The sequence below is a fragment of the Berghia stephanieae genome, chromosome 2 (assembly GCF_034508935.2).
Source record: "Berghia stephanieae isolate SIO BIC M18660-M18661 chromosome 2, UCSD_Bste_1.3, whole genome shotgun sequence".
Taxonomy (NCBI): domain Eukaryota; kingdom Metazoa; phylum Mollusca; class Gastropoda; order Nudibranchia; family Aeolidiidae; genus Berghia; species Berghia stephanieae.
The window spans coordinates 28,661,732-28,676,731 of record NC_088361.1 but is presented as its reverse complement, the minus strand read 5'-3'; the positions used below and the strand labels follow the sequence as shown (position 1 = coordinate 28,676,731).

The window sequence follows — 15,000 nt, the reverse complement described above, 5'->3', positions numbered from 1 at the left end:
AAACCACTTTGATCTTGCATTGTTCTATCGCATCTCCATATACAGCTCCGACGAAGACCAGTCTTAGCATGTTTTGTCTTGCAACAAAATCAATGCTGTTTTGAGCGATGGCAGTGACTGTTCAACAGGCTCTAGGCGCTTTAATTTAATAACATATTATATTAAAAAATACAATGAAAAATAAAACATAAAAACGTACCCATTTTAAAACACTTATAAAGCGAATAGACAACACATTTCACACACATAAAAAAACTTCATTTACTGAATAGAAATCTTGAAACAAACAAAAGGTGAGTTTTTTTATTTAAATTTGAAAGCTGATAGTGAGTCAGCACTTCTAATATTATGGGAGAAATAGTTCCAAAATGGAGTGCCGAAAATCCAAACGATTGTTCGCCAATTGCGTGGGTTGTTATAGGTTTGGATAAGATTTTTCTATTATATTATACTATTCTATTATATTTCATTATTATATATTTGATTTTTATTCTGAAAAAAGAGGTGTATATGGAGTATGACTATTTAGAGCTTTATGAACAATACCTTATGCTCTAGTTCATAATTTATCTCCTCATTTCATCTTTATTCTTTTTTATTTGCACGGGAAAATTTCCGATTCTCTTCTTTGCCCACAGAGCCGCCTAAGATCGCCCCAGTCATCAAGCATGACACCAACTTCCGGAAAAAGATTTCTGTGATGGAAGGAGAGACTGTGACCTTGAGGTGTAACTTCCATTCCTACCCCCCTGCCACCGTGAAATGGTACAAGCGCTATAAGGTCGGCAACAAAACTAAGAAAGAGGGTAAGTGATACATGAGGGAGAAAGCACTAGTGTAAGATAAAAATCTGAAAAAGTGCTTATGAATTAATGCCAGACAAGGCAGAGAGAGAGAGAGAGAGAGAGAGAGAGAGAGAGAGAGAGAGAGAGAACTGGCAGCATCTTTGACCGATAATGAGAGGTTCGATCCCCTGTCCCAGGGTTATGAAAGATGAATCGAGCGTCAGTGAAGGGAAAACTAGATTTTTGATATGTAATCCTTGAGGTCAAGTTATCTACGATAAATTATCTGCAGACGACACAAAGATTTACAACACTGCAAACTACACTAACATTAGAGGACGATCTTTTATCTTTAGTTCCTTGGTCAAAGGATCAGAAGTTAAATTTTGATATTTCCAAATGTCAGGTTTTACATATTGTAGAATACAATCCTAAAAATATATATTTCACTGATGAAGAACATAATAATTCATTGAAATGTTTTCGTATAAGGATGTTGGTTGGTCCCACTCTCAAAATTTGATCGACATATTTATGTTTATACCTAATTTTAAAAAGCAAAAAAGTTGGTTGGAATTATAATACGTAGTTTCTCTCATCTTGATTCTATTATGTTTTTAAAAATTATTTAAGACAGTGAGACCAATTTTTGAGTATGCTAATTGCATACGGAGCCCGATGTATAGAAGACAGTCCATAGCCGTAGAGAATGCCCAATGGAGAGACACTAAATCTGTCACAGAATTATTATTTGTCTTATAAAGAAAGAATAAAACACCTGTCACTTCCTTCTTTAAAGTACAGAAGACTTAGAGGTGATTCAAATTCAAATTTACAAAATTGTACACAAGATTCACAACTTGGATTCCAGATTGGGCTTTCAAAGTCTTTAAAGAGTGGTGTTCAACCTCAATACGTGCCCACTATACAGTCTTCCCGGACAGTACAATTTAAATTCTGATTGACAGCCCATCTGGCATTTCCAAATCTTGTTTAGTCTAGCCATGCCTTTGATCTATCTTTGATTTGACCGCTTTTATGATCTCTCCATCCTTCGTCAGCAACATTCCAAGATATTTGAAGATTGTAACCCGTTGTAACGTCTCGCCATTTAAGGGTGATATTAGCTTTGGAATCATCTCGGCTGTTGACTGGAATCTGCGATTTATTGTGTTTATTTCCGTACCATACTTGAACGCCTGGTTGTGAAAGTTTGTTAGAGACTGTAATTCTTGTTCACTTTGTGCGATAAGGTCAATGTCATCAGCAAAGCGTATATTAATATATATTTCCCTGCCCCCAATAGTGGTAGAAGAAGATGGTTCTGGAGGGTTTCTTGCAACATTCTTTTGAGATATATGTTAAATAAGATGGGTGGTGTTTGCACCCTGTCTAACTCCAATTGTTATTTTGAAAAATGGTTAGTTGTCATATAGGACAGCACTGGTGGTGTTCTTATATCGTGTCTCTATTATTTGGATGATTCCTTCGTCAAAGTTATGGTTTCTTAGTGTGTCCCAGAGAGCTTCGTGTCAAACCCCGTTAAATGTTTTTTCTGAAGTCTATTAACACGCGGAATAGCTCTTATTTTTAGTGCTGGGGATATTTCTCTTTAAGAATTCAAGAATTGAACACTTGCTGGACTGTGCTGCTGCCTGCCTTAAATCCCGCTTTTTCTTCAGCAAGTATTTCTTCTGGCATATTTTTCAGTCTATTTAGGGTAATGCGTATCATTATCTTGCTGGAATGACTCTTAAGGGGGACTGTTATTGAACTGCTATGTTTTCTGAGATTTCGCCTTTTTTGGTGGAGATATCACCATTGATTGTGTCCACGTTTAAGGCCATGGTATTTTATTCAAATATTCTCTGACAGAGCATTGTAAGTGCTGATATTGTTTGTTCACCGACACTTTTTATTTGTGCCGATGGTATATTGTCTATTCTGTGTGATTTATTATTATAATTGCACACTCCACTTCCTCTCTTTATTTTGATAAGTTCTTGTCTATTTCTCCTTCAGGCTAGTATCATTAGGTATTGTAATGTACCTATTGTAAAACACAGTTTCTTTTAATATTTTGTATCATTTTAAAAACTTTCCTTGAAATCATTTTCATCTTCCAATTATTTTTCTCAACTTGCTCGATAACACAATTTTTTTCTTTCCCAATTCACGATTGTCCAAACATACAGTTTCATTTATATCTGAATATAATCTTCGTTTAAAAACGTTGCTATCCGGCTTGGATTTGTCCACTTTAGTAATAATGATAATTGCAGTTTTTTTACATATTTCGATGATCGGCGGATAAAACCTCTGAAGTCCCGATTTTCCTGATCGGCGGATGAAAACTCTGAAGTCTACATAGGAACTTTATTAATCATGTTTGATTTAATTTTGGGCGGATCTGTCATCCGCTGGAGATGAGGATGATGGTGATGATGATGATGATGATGATGATGATGATGATGATGATGATGATGATGATGATGATGATGATGATGATGATGATGATAATGATGATGATGATTATGATGATGATGATAAAATATGGTGATGATGATGATGATGTTAAGCAAATGATGGCAACGACTGGATCGATGAGGAGCTCTTAAGATTGTTAACAGCAGGAATATAATTGGACTGGCCTGCCGGGTGTCCATTAGTTAAATGGATTTGAAGTGAAGCAAAGAAGACATTTTTGAAATCTCTTGTCTTGACGTTATTGTGATAAATAAAAATGGAAGTTGTGGCGTAATTAGATAAATAAATAAATGAAACATGTTATTCTTTACAATCAACGTTGAGTTTTATATTTCTTTGGTAAATGGAATAGAAACATCAATTTAATTTTTTTTTAAAGCTCGATAATGTGGACGTTTCGGATTTCCCCTTTGTCAATGAAACACGATAAATGAAACACGAATCACGAATGAGAGAATGGTGTTGTTAAGTAAAATCTTTACAACTGTCCTCTTTCATCTCTTATTCGTCTCTAGACTTAAGTATTTAATTCATTGTGTTTTGTTGACAATGGAGAAATCTGAAACGTGTACATTATCTGTCCTCGTTAACTAAATTGGAGCTTCTATCTATTCCATTTGACTATTGTTGTTTATTTTTTCGTGCTTCATGCAACAACATTTGCAGCATTCCTTATTTATATTATGATTCTGAGACTTTGCGGTCTAGTTATACGATACCCTGCTTAAGACCTGTGAGTCCCCGGCTTGAATCCAGCGGAACGCGGCCAAGACCAGTCGTTTATTGTCAAAAGCTCTGTACTCACTCTTTCTTGTAAATATCACATTTTGTAAAAGCCCATGCCGTACCCACCAATTGTGGTCCACCATCTCAACGCTTAATTACGTCGGGATAAACTACTAGGTTCTTGAAATTGAATTTATAGACTTCAACTAGCAAGAAATGATTTGTATTCTTTATGATGAAGAATATATACCAGTTCTTACATAGTGCATTTCCACAGGTTCACAATGCTCAAGAGGGTTCACAGTGTTTCATTTATTCTCCTATCATGTCATATGGAACCATTTTTCCATTTCCAATACATGTGGACTTCCTTTTTTCTATATGCAATGCGAAAAGGAAATATGATCCACAAGACAATTTTGAACTTATGAACATATATATATTTTTTAGAACACAGCAATACTCAAATCTTATGATTAATAATATATTCGTACATTGAATATGTTAAAGACATTTCTAAAAGAAAAAATGTCATTAAATAAAATACAAATTTGAATTGTAAACCCCAAAGAGAGGGTTTGTTTTTTTCTTCTTCTTCTTCTTCTTCTTCTTCTTCTTCTTCTTCTTCTTCTTCTTCTTCTTCTTCTTCTTCTTCTTCTTCTTCTTCTTCTTCTTCTTCTTCTTCTTCTTCTCGTCTCTTCTTCTTCTCCTCCTTCTTCTTCTTCTTCTTCTTCTTCTTCTTCTTCTTCTTCTTCTTCTTCTTCTTCTTCTTCTTCTTCTTCTTCTTCTTCTTCTTCACTCCTCCTCATATTGTCTTCTAGTTGGTGAAGGAACGCCGCTGTCTTCCTAAGCTCTGTCGGGGGTCATGCAGTTAAGTCTGCAGAGGTGTGGGATCAGGCCAAAGATCCTCTCGTGCTGTTGCATACTTTGGTCAATAATCGTAAGCCTTGGCTGGTAAACTGTCCATAAGAAGGAAATTCTGAAATAAAACCCCCTCTGCCTTGTGGACAAGTCTTAGGTGACTAAAGGCTACGGTAGCACATCCTAGCAGAAAATCAGGCCGAAGTCAGAGTCGCTGGGCCGAAAGAAGCAAATCGTCCCAAGCAATTGTAACTACCGAACCCCCCAAAAAAAACTGCAGGGACATGCATATGTGTCCCCCCCCCCCCCCCCCCCCCCCCCCCCCCCCCCCACGATATATGATATGTTCAAATGATATCTATGACATCCAATCGTTCTCTTTAAGGGAGCTGAAACATTGGTAGACTCATGTCCCATAGATGATCGAGTGAGTCGTTTCTTCGTCATCTTCGTCGTCATCATGATGATCTCATAATTTTCATTACCATCATCGTCTCGCATCATTATCACACACCGTCATCAAAAACAACAACAAAGATAATATCATTGTCGTCGGCATCGGCGCCAGCATTACTGTAATCCTCACCAACTTCTTTACTATTTAATAATTTGTCCCCAGATTTGGGAGCCACCGGTAATAAATACACTTTAAGGTCAGTCAGTGTAGAGCAAGCTGGGGATTACATTTGTATCGGCAATAATGGAATGAAGAAAGAGGGAAAAGCCAGAACGAGACTTATCGTCAAAAGTAGGTCATTTTTATTATCTGGGTTACCGCCCTTTCACAAGGCCTCACTGGCATAAATGATAGTTATTCGCTTTCATTATTTTTTAAATGGTTATCATCATCATCATTATCATTATTACTATTTGTAATTATTATTACTATTATCATCATCATCATAGTTATATCGCTTTCATTATTTTTTAAATGGTTATCATCATCATCATTATCATTATTACTATTTGTAATTATTATTACTATCATCATCATCATCATCATCATCATCATCATCATCATCATCATCATCATCATCATCTTTGTTATCAGTTTTATCTGCTTTTCATGTGTACATTTTTAACTCTTTTTATATCCTCAAGTGACTCCAACGACAGTTCCTACCACCACTACATTTATACCCAATGGTCCTTGTAAGTTATTTGCACACATAAAAACACACACACACGTACACACACACATGTATGTATATATATATATATATATATATAATATATATATATATATATATATATATATATATATATATATATATATATAAGTTCACTCACGTATTTTTTGATTCTATGACTATGTCCTCCATTTCGTCAGTCGGCATTTATCCATAGTACTATGGATAAATGCCGACTGACGAAAGGGAGAATATAGAAACAATTGTTTCGGGGAAAAAATACGTGAGTGAACTTATTTATTTTTATATGCTCTAACCAACATTATTGAGCACTCTCGTAGCTGCAAGTACCCACCAACAGTAGTAGTAGTAGTAGTAGTAGTAGTAGTAGTAGTAGTAGTAGTAGTAGTAGTAGTAGTAGTAGTAGTAGTAGTAGTAGTAGTAGTAGTAGTATTGTAGTAGTAGTAGTAGTAGTAGTAGTAGTAGTAGTAGTAGTAGTAGTAGTAGTAGTAGTAGTAGTAGTAGTAGTAGTAGTAGTTATAGTAGTAGTAGTAGTAGTAGTTATAGCATCATATTTTCATCATCATCATATCCTTTTAGCGTCCCCACACGTGTACTACGAAAATCAACGGACAGGCCAACGAAGAGGTAGGGATGCTGAGCTTACCTGTTTTGCCATTGGTCAGCCAAGGCCTAACATTCACTGGACAAGACATGGACACAGGTGGGGCTCTTTAAAGCTTGATTTTATATTGATTTGTCTTTCAATTTGGTTCTTACTTACTCATTCGCTCCATCACTAACTCATTCACTTCATCATTAACTCGCTATTCACTCTCTGACGTGCTCACTTCGTCATCACTCACTCACACACTCACTCACTCACTCACGCTCTCACTCTTAAACGTACTCGTACTTAGTCACCCATACTTTTTCACTCATCATTCACCTACTTACTTACCCATTCAATTACTCACTCACTCATTTATTCATTTTATCAATATCTCACTCACTTTCTCACTCACTCATGCACATCTCATCCGCTTACCTTATTTACTCATTTACCACACTGATTCACTCACTTACCTCACTCATTCTTACACTTACCTCACTCTTTCACTCACCTCACTCATTCACCCACTTACCCCTCTCATTCACTCACTTACCCCTCTCATTCACTCACTTACCCCTCCCATTCACTCACTTACCTCACTCATTCAATCACACACTTACCTTACCCACTCTCTAACAACTCACTCATCACTCACTCATTTGCCACTCATGTCATGTTCACTCGTTTACTCACTCAGTTACCTACTACTCAGAGTAACCGTTAGCATTTAGGACAATCGTGAAAGACTTCCATCACAGTCTCTCGTCCATGGCATCACTCACTCATTTGCCCGCTCAGTCACTCATTTACTCACTCAGTTTCTTACTACTCGGAGTGCCCGTTAGCATTTAGGACAATACGCTTCAACAGTCGTAACGTCACTTCCCTCGTAATGACGCATGCCAACTTAGTAACTGGCTCTAAACTATCGGAACAATGGCGGACGCCCTCATGAAATATTTCTCGGACTAGAATAAAAGCGTATCCAGAGGAAAAAAACAACATTATAAATCTGATCATGTTTTGACTTTTACACATTCTGATCACAAGAACAATGAAAAGTTCTAGCCAGCATGAAGAATAAATAGTACCGATTTCTTTTTGTTTAGAACCACGATGGCCGCCGTTGCTGGGCGATGTGGCATCAGACTATTGAATCCAATTATTGTGAAAGACTTCCATCTGTCTCTATCCATAGCAAACGTCTCAAAGAGTTCTAAGTCTCGCGCCTTACCTTTCATTTCTGCTTCTGCTGTTGGCCTGGAAGCTACACGGGGCTTTCTTTCATCCTTTTTCCTCCTGGTTCCCAATTCGGGGGGATGCGCTTGTCACTGATTCTGTGCCGCAAGTGCCAAAAGAAAACTGTGCTTTCAGCGGAAAATTTGTACTGTAAAAAGTAATCATCAAAAATGAATCTAACATCTTCAAAAGAGATCAAAATACCAAACACGGGACGTTTTTGTCTCAAAACCCTTCTCCAGCCAACAACAAAATACATTGTAAACATAAATACATTACTAAAAAAGAAAAGATCGACAGCAGGATGCATTTATGTTTTCATTTGGGGTTTTTTTTGTTGTTGTTAGCTGGTTTGGGTTTTTTTTTTTGTATTTTCTCCCTGCTTTGTTTTGTTACTGTTTTATATACCTTTTCATATTTAAATCTTCTTTTCTTTATTTTTTTCTCTCTTCTAAGAATTATCAACGATCACAAATTCAAAGTCAAGCCAAAGTCAGAGGGTCGGTTTAGAACTCACTCCACCCTGCTGGTCCGTTCAGTTTCGTCCAGGGATTTTGGCACGTACGAATGTGTTGGCTACAACCAGTTGGGACTCAAACAAATTCCTATCGAGTTATACGGTAAGTGAATCTGGAAACGCGATAAAATCAAACACTGTAAGAAAAGGCAGGAATACTAAGCTGCTAGAAGCTATGGAATGTAAAAAAATATTAAGGTACAAAAATGAATTTAACATTTTTTGAAAGAACAAAATACTAAACGCGGAACGTGTTGGGTTCAAAACATTTCTTTAGCCAATAAAAAAGTTTTTTATGACGTATAGGTAAAGGAAGTTAGGTTCATCTTCATGTTCGTCACGCGGAAAAAAAGTGTTAAATGACACACAACGTCTCAAGTTACCGAAACACTGAAACTCAGCGAGGACTACAAAACAGCCACTAAACATGGGAACTCGACACGTTGACATGTATGTAGTATGTTGAATGGAGATCGAAGGGTTGCAGATGCGCCGATTTTCCCCGGTTACCACTTGCTAATATTAATGCCCTGGATTAAAGGAATAATGTGGCAGTTTCTTGCCAGGTTACTTATACTTTCGCCATATATAAATAGAACCAGCTATCCATCTGCTGCTGGCAGAACCCGGGACACAGTCGTGTTCGTCAGATTTGGAATCTAGAACGCTTCTTTAATCTACTTTCTTTTAACTATTGTTACATAAAATGTCAAACAAATCGTTGGTGATAGTGTTGTGATGATGGTGGTGGAGGTGGCGGCGGTGTTGGTGATGGTGGTGGTAGTGGCGGCGGTGTTGGTGATGGTGGTGGTGGTGACGGCGGTGTTGGTGATGGTGGTGGTGGTGACGGCGGTGTTGGTGATTGTGGTGATGGTGGTGGTGGTGGTGGTGGTGGTGGTGGTGGCGGCTGTGTTGGTGATGGTGGTGGTGGTGGCGGCGGCGGTGTTCGTGCTGGCGGTATAGTAGTTATAAATCGTATAATCATATGTCATAACCTTTTCTTCATTTCAGAGACGAAGAGCTAGAGATGCTAATATAAAAGAAACATCCGATGACCAAAAAGGAGGAGACAAAAAATGTTTTCTTCTGTATGAATATGTATCATAAATAGCGTTATTCATTGCTAATAGTACACAGCATCACAAGGCTTCTCCTTCATATTGGAATTTAGATTGGTGAAAGTTATGATGCCTTAAATATCCAATAGCTTTATAGTGTGTTTGTATTCATTTCCATAATATTTATCTTTTACCTAAGGACAATCTTAGCAGCAAGCATTACAATTATAGGCATTATGCGGTTGAGTAAAGTATTGTTAGAGAGAATAAAATGAAAATAAATCGTCTCTCTGGTGGTCTAAAAACAATAACAAAGATCTGAGTGACGTCATCTTCATTAATTCTATAAATTTTATGTGTGTATGTGTGTATGTGTGTGTGTGTTGCCTCTATTTTTTCTTTTGTTTTCAAGCATTGTTCAATTCTTTCAACAACACACGCATGTAATCGTTAGCTCTACTTAAATTTGTACTTTTGCACAAAATATAATTGTTGTTTGTGAGTGTGGGTTTCCACAAAGAGAAAAGTTTGTAGTGAATCGATGTCTTAAAACATTAATACATATGTTCTTGATGAATTTGTGTTGTATTGTTTTACTTGATTAAGTGACACCCTGTGAGATCAGAAATTATGATTGGTTTATTCAAAGCTATCTGAAGTACGTACTACGTTCCTGTCACCCAAAACAATCGGGCCCACAGATCCTGGCCATCACTCACAATACGCTTCAACAGTCATCACGTCACTTCCCTCATAATGACGCATAGTAACTTAGCAACTGGCTCTAAACTATCTGAACAATAGCGGATGCCCTTATGAAATATTTCTCCGACGAGCATAGAAGCGTATCCAGAAGAGAAAAACATTATAAATCTGATCGTGTTTTGACTTTTACACATTCTGATCACAAGACCTATGAAAAGTTCTAGCCAGCATGAGGAATAAAAAGTACCAAATTTCTTTGTTTAGAACCATGATGGCCGCCGTTGCTAGGCGACGTGACATCAGACTATTGAATCCAATTCCGATACAGGCTATTGAAAAAATACATGGCGTTGTCAGGTGTCGCAATGCAATTCCCTCTAATCAGTTTGTCAAAATATTATGATAAATACTCACAAACTTCGGGTGACAGTCAAGTACCTGCTTAAGATGGCTATGGTTTTAGCCTACAAGTTTTATGCCGTCATTGTTTAACCAGTTACTGCCGAACGTATTTTATAAAAATGACCAGAAAACGTTCGATATAAATGACGTGGCGGGGTATAAGTTTACGGAGACGACACCTCAACTCGTATAAGAAATCGAACTCGCATTTTACGAACCCTCGTCTTCAACAAACTATTTCTTAACTCCCCTTTTCCCCCGGTATAATATTTATGTGCATCTTTTTCATCCATATAACACATTACCTTTAATATAAAGAAATAATAATTTTCACGGCACCAATGAGTTCGTTATAAACAAGACCTTTTTCTGAACCATCGATTGATCAAGTCATGTAAAAATAAGGATCATTTGGTGATTTAGTGTTTTTATAAACTCTAATTTAAATTTTTTGTAGATTCAAATTCTGTTGCCCTCACACCACCTTTGACATGCAGCGATCATTTGTCACGGCCTGATATTATATCATTCAATTTGGAAAAGCACAGAATCCAGGAATGGTCTTGTCCATGTCTTGATACTTAACGTCCTACACAGACAGAGCACATATTATTTTTATTTTGGCCAGAAAATATTTGCTCCAAATTTGACCCACGTGGCTCAACGTGTTGTGTCAAAATCATCTTGTCAAAAGCTCTCACACCTGGGGTTTTATTAAAGTCCCAGGTTTGAGAGCTATTTACAAGATGGGGGTCATTTGAATCGATCGATATCTTAAGGACAAGTTTTCTGGCCAAACTTTAAAAGATTTGGTGGGTGTTTTTTCACAGGATGGCAGTTTTGTAGTCTCAGGTTTAAGAATTTGTGACTGGTTGGTATTATTTTATGTACCCAATGTAGGAAGTAAAAGTTTTCTGACTAAATTTTTAATAACTATTTTGTCATTGTACTGCATTTATTACATAATTGTGGACCATCGTCTCAAGACGGCATTATGCGGGGTAAGTATTGAATTTTTATGCTTCAATCTATTAGACGAAGACAGATACTATGACGTTTCGGGTTTTCCCTATATCAACAAAACACGATGAATGAAATACTAAGGAGTAGTTAACTACGCCATTCTCACATATCTCATTCGTGCTTAGAATTCCATTCATCGTGTTTTGTTGATAAAGGGGAAACCCGAAACGTCCACGGTATCTGTCTTCGACTAATAAATCGAAGCTTCCAATTCAATAGTTATCTTTTTTTTTTCCTTCGAGCTTCAAGCAGCAACATTTTCATTGAGTATTTTAAACATTATTATATAACAAGATTCATTCTCCTCAATAAAACATTTAGATTCAACACAAGTCAGATATGCATGGCTATGAATTCTCTTTCTATGGGATATAATCTTCCCTTGGATTAGACCTTAGAGACAGATTTCCTCTATGGGATGATTAAAGGGAATTTATTTATATTTTATTCCATTCCCAGCATCTCAATGACACCGACATAATACCGTTTTGGGGCGTCAGTCACAATTTAACATTGTTTGATGTTGTCTTTTGTATTCAGTTTTCAATAAACTTTGATTAAATAAAGAACTGGGCTTCAAATTGAAGCCATATCTGAGACAGACTTTTGTGAATATAAAAGTAGTTATTTATAGAGCCACGCTCTGAGAGATCGCATTTTTAAAACTTTGGCCAGAAAACTCGTCCTTCATATAATGATAAATGAAAATGTCCCTCATCTTTTCAAAAAGACTCAAACCTGGAACTTAAGTCAAGTCCCAGGTTTGAGATTTGTTGACGAGATGGAGTTTTTTTTTTAATTGATCGACATTTGAAGGTTGAGTTTTATGGTCAAAATATTTTTCAGGTAACACTCATAAAATCGAAATGTGGGAATAACCATTACCATCATCATAAAAGGTAATTCAAGTGTACAGGTTGATCTATTATACATTCTAGTGAAAGGTAAAGTAAGGCTAAATAAATGGGAATATGGAATTTTTCTAATAAAATGTTGTAATATATTATCATCAAAGTGTTAGATCTATAGGATAAATGTAATCTTAGAGAACATTAAGATTCAACCCAAGTTTGATATTTATGGCAATAAATTATATTTTCATCATCTCAATCACCCCGACAAAGCATCGTTTTTGAGGCGATAATAATAAATGATAATAAATGTACATTTATATAGCGCTTATGCCGAAGCTTCGAAGCGCTTCACAATGATCATCTGTAAAAAACAGTACACACTGCAGATTCCGACATACGAACAAAAGCTCACACGCACCCAATTACACACACACACTCACACACACACACACACACACACATACATCCATATACATACTGTACATAAATATATTACTCACACACATATAAACACACACGTAAATTTATATATATATATATATATATATATATATATATATATATATATATATATATATATATATATAAACAATACAAAGCGATGCGTCACAGCTCCTCATTAAACAGAAATGAATATAACACCTTCAACAAAAAAGAACAAAATACCAAACACGGAGCGTTTCGGCCTCAAAACCCATTTTTAACCCTGAAACGTTATCTTAAGATTAACATTTATAACATTTGGACTAAAACGAATCGCTATATCAAGGATACAGAACTACTACTACTACTACTGCTACTACTACTACTACTACTACTACTACTACTACTACTACTACTACTACTACTACTACTACTACTACTACTACTGCTACTACTACTACTACTACTACTACTACTACTACTGCTACTACTACTACTACTACTACTACTACTACTACTACTACTACTACTACTACTACTACTACTAGTACTACTGCTAGTACTACTACTACTACTACTACTAATAATAATAATAATAATAATAATAATAATAATAATAATAATAATAATAATAATAATATCGATTGTATAATAATGATAAGAAGAAAAAGAAGAATGATAATTTGTACAACGCTTTCCATACAAAAAGCACTTGGATAAATATATGTCCTTTCAATAACAAGATCTTTGAATGTAAACAATAAGAAAGGAGCAGCTTTGTATCTCTCGTCTACGAAAATGTGTCCAATCGTCTCAAGTTGGTGGTATTTAGGGGTCGACCAAATGATTGAAACTTGATCTTAAGCTTAACATTTATAAAATTTGAACTAAAAGGAACAGCTATACCAAGGATACAGAACTACCACTATACTACCACAACTAATACTATCACAACTAATAATAATAATAATAATAATAATAATAATAATAATAATAATAATAATAATAATAATAATAATAATAATAATTTGTACAGCGCTTTCCACACAAAAAAGCGCTTAGATAATATTTTTTCTCTGCCTGAGCCTGTTCTTCATAAGTGCTTTACTGTGTGTCCTTTTCTTAGGCAACATGGTCGGTATTATTGCTTCTTTGTACAGTCGATGACAATTTTAACTCCTTCTCTATTATGAGCCGCTTGCAAGGCGTCTGGAGCCCTCTCCAATGGAAACCGATGGGTGATGAGTTGTTTGACATTCACCTTCCCAGTTCTCAGGGCCTCGATCACTGTGGGATAGCTGTGGAATGAAAAGTATAATATGGGATGTCCAAAAAGGTTTTCCCTGATTTCGAAGACTTATTATACTATAACCGTAATAGATATTTGCATCTGTTTTCTACCATCTCCTAAGACAAAGTTATACATGTATGCCCCCTGGCCCTCGATCTTAATTACATAATCAAAGTTAACAAAATGAGCATGAAATTAAAAGACCTCAGTTCTCTCTCTCTCTCTCTCTCTCTCTCTCTCTCTCTCTCTCTCTCTCTCTCTCTCTCTCTCTCTCTCTCTCTCTCTCTCTATTTCGGAATCACAACAGAGAGACAAAATCCTCTTTGTGTAAGGTGATTGCATGATACGAAATTGCCAAAAGTGGCTAAACAACGTTTTATATAGGCCAGTTTGACACAACAGCCAGGACATGAACCGATTTTTTTTAACAAACACAGAAACGAGCATTCTAAATTTACTGTGACACAAAATGACTTTGGTGTTGGCAGATGCACAACAGAGTTACAGACCCGCCTTTCTTTGCCGTGAAAACGAATACTGTAAATGTCTGTTTAGATATGGTAAGATTTTATGCTGTATCCCATCTTCGTGAATATCAGCCATAGATAATTTTTCGGTTAGATGGTGTTCTTCCACCATGGAGACAGGCCGTTCGCAAATTTCTAAACGACATGTTTGTTTTCAGAAAGATTAATTGAGCACATTGAGTAAAAGATATTATAAAGTGGTAAACAAAATAAAAAGCATGTATGTATTCATAGGTCCGTGTTAAAGTAACTTAATTTTCTGTTAAAGATGTTATTAAACAGGGAAAGACTTTATGGACACTCTGTGACCAATCGTCTCAAAACGGTATCATGTCGGGATGAACATAATGCTTAAGATA

The 15,000-nt window shown here is 36.1% G+C and overlaps 2 protein-coding genes across 4 annotated transcripts in view; one reads left to right on the top strand and one right to left on the bottom strand.

The window, feature by feature from the left end:
• Positions 1–12,143, top strand: part of LOC144964651 (opioid-binding protein/cell adhesion molecule homolog) — a 68,487-nt gene extending 56,344 nt beyond the window's left edge. For all 3 annotated transcript variants that reach the window (XM_078899141.1, XM_078899142.1, XM_078899143.1), the window contains 6 exons: positions 639–806; positions 5,479–5,607; positions 5,961–6,011; positions 6,590–6,713; positions 8,298–8,461; positions 9,370–12,143. In XM_078899141.1, the coding sequence (XP_078755267.1) occupies positions 639–806; positions 5,479–5,607; positions 5,961–6,011; positions 6,590–6,713; positions 8,298–8,461; positions 9,370–9,383 (650 nt within the window). In that variant the 3' untranslated portion in view covers positions 9,384–12,143. The remainder of the gene's footprint in view (positions 1–638; positions 807–5,478; positions 5,608–5,960; positions 6,012–6,589; positions 6,714–8,297; positions 8,462–9,369) is intronic.
• Positions 12,144–13,472: 1,329 nt separating this feature from the next.
• LOC144966760 (sorbitol dehydrogenase-like) overlaps positions 13,473–15,000 on the bottom strand; it is an 11,564-nt gene continuing 10,036 nt past the window's right edge. Inside the window, exon 9 of the mRNA XM_078903533.1 lies at positions 13,473–14,121. Within this exon, the coding sequence (XP_078759659.1) occupies positions 13,965–14,121 (157 nt within the window). The 3' untranslated portion in view covers positions 13,473–13,964. The remainder of the gene's footprint in view (positions 14,122–15,000) is intronic.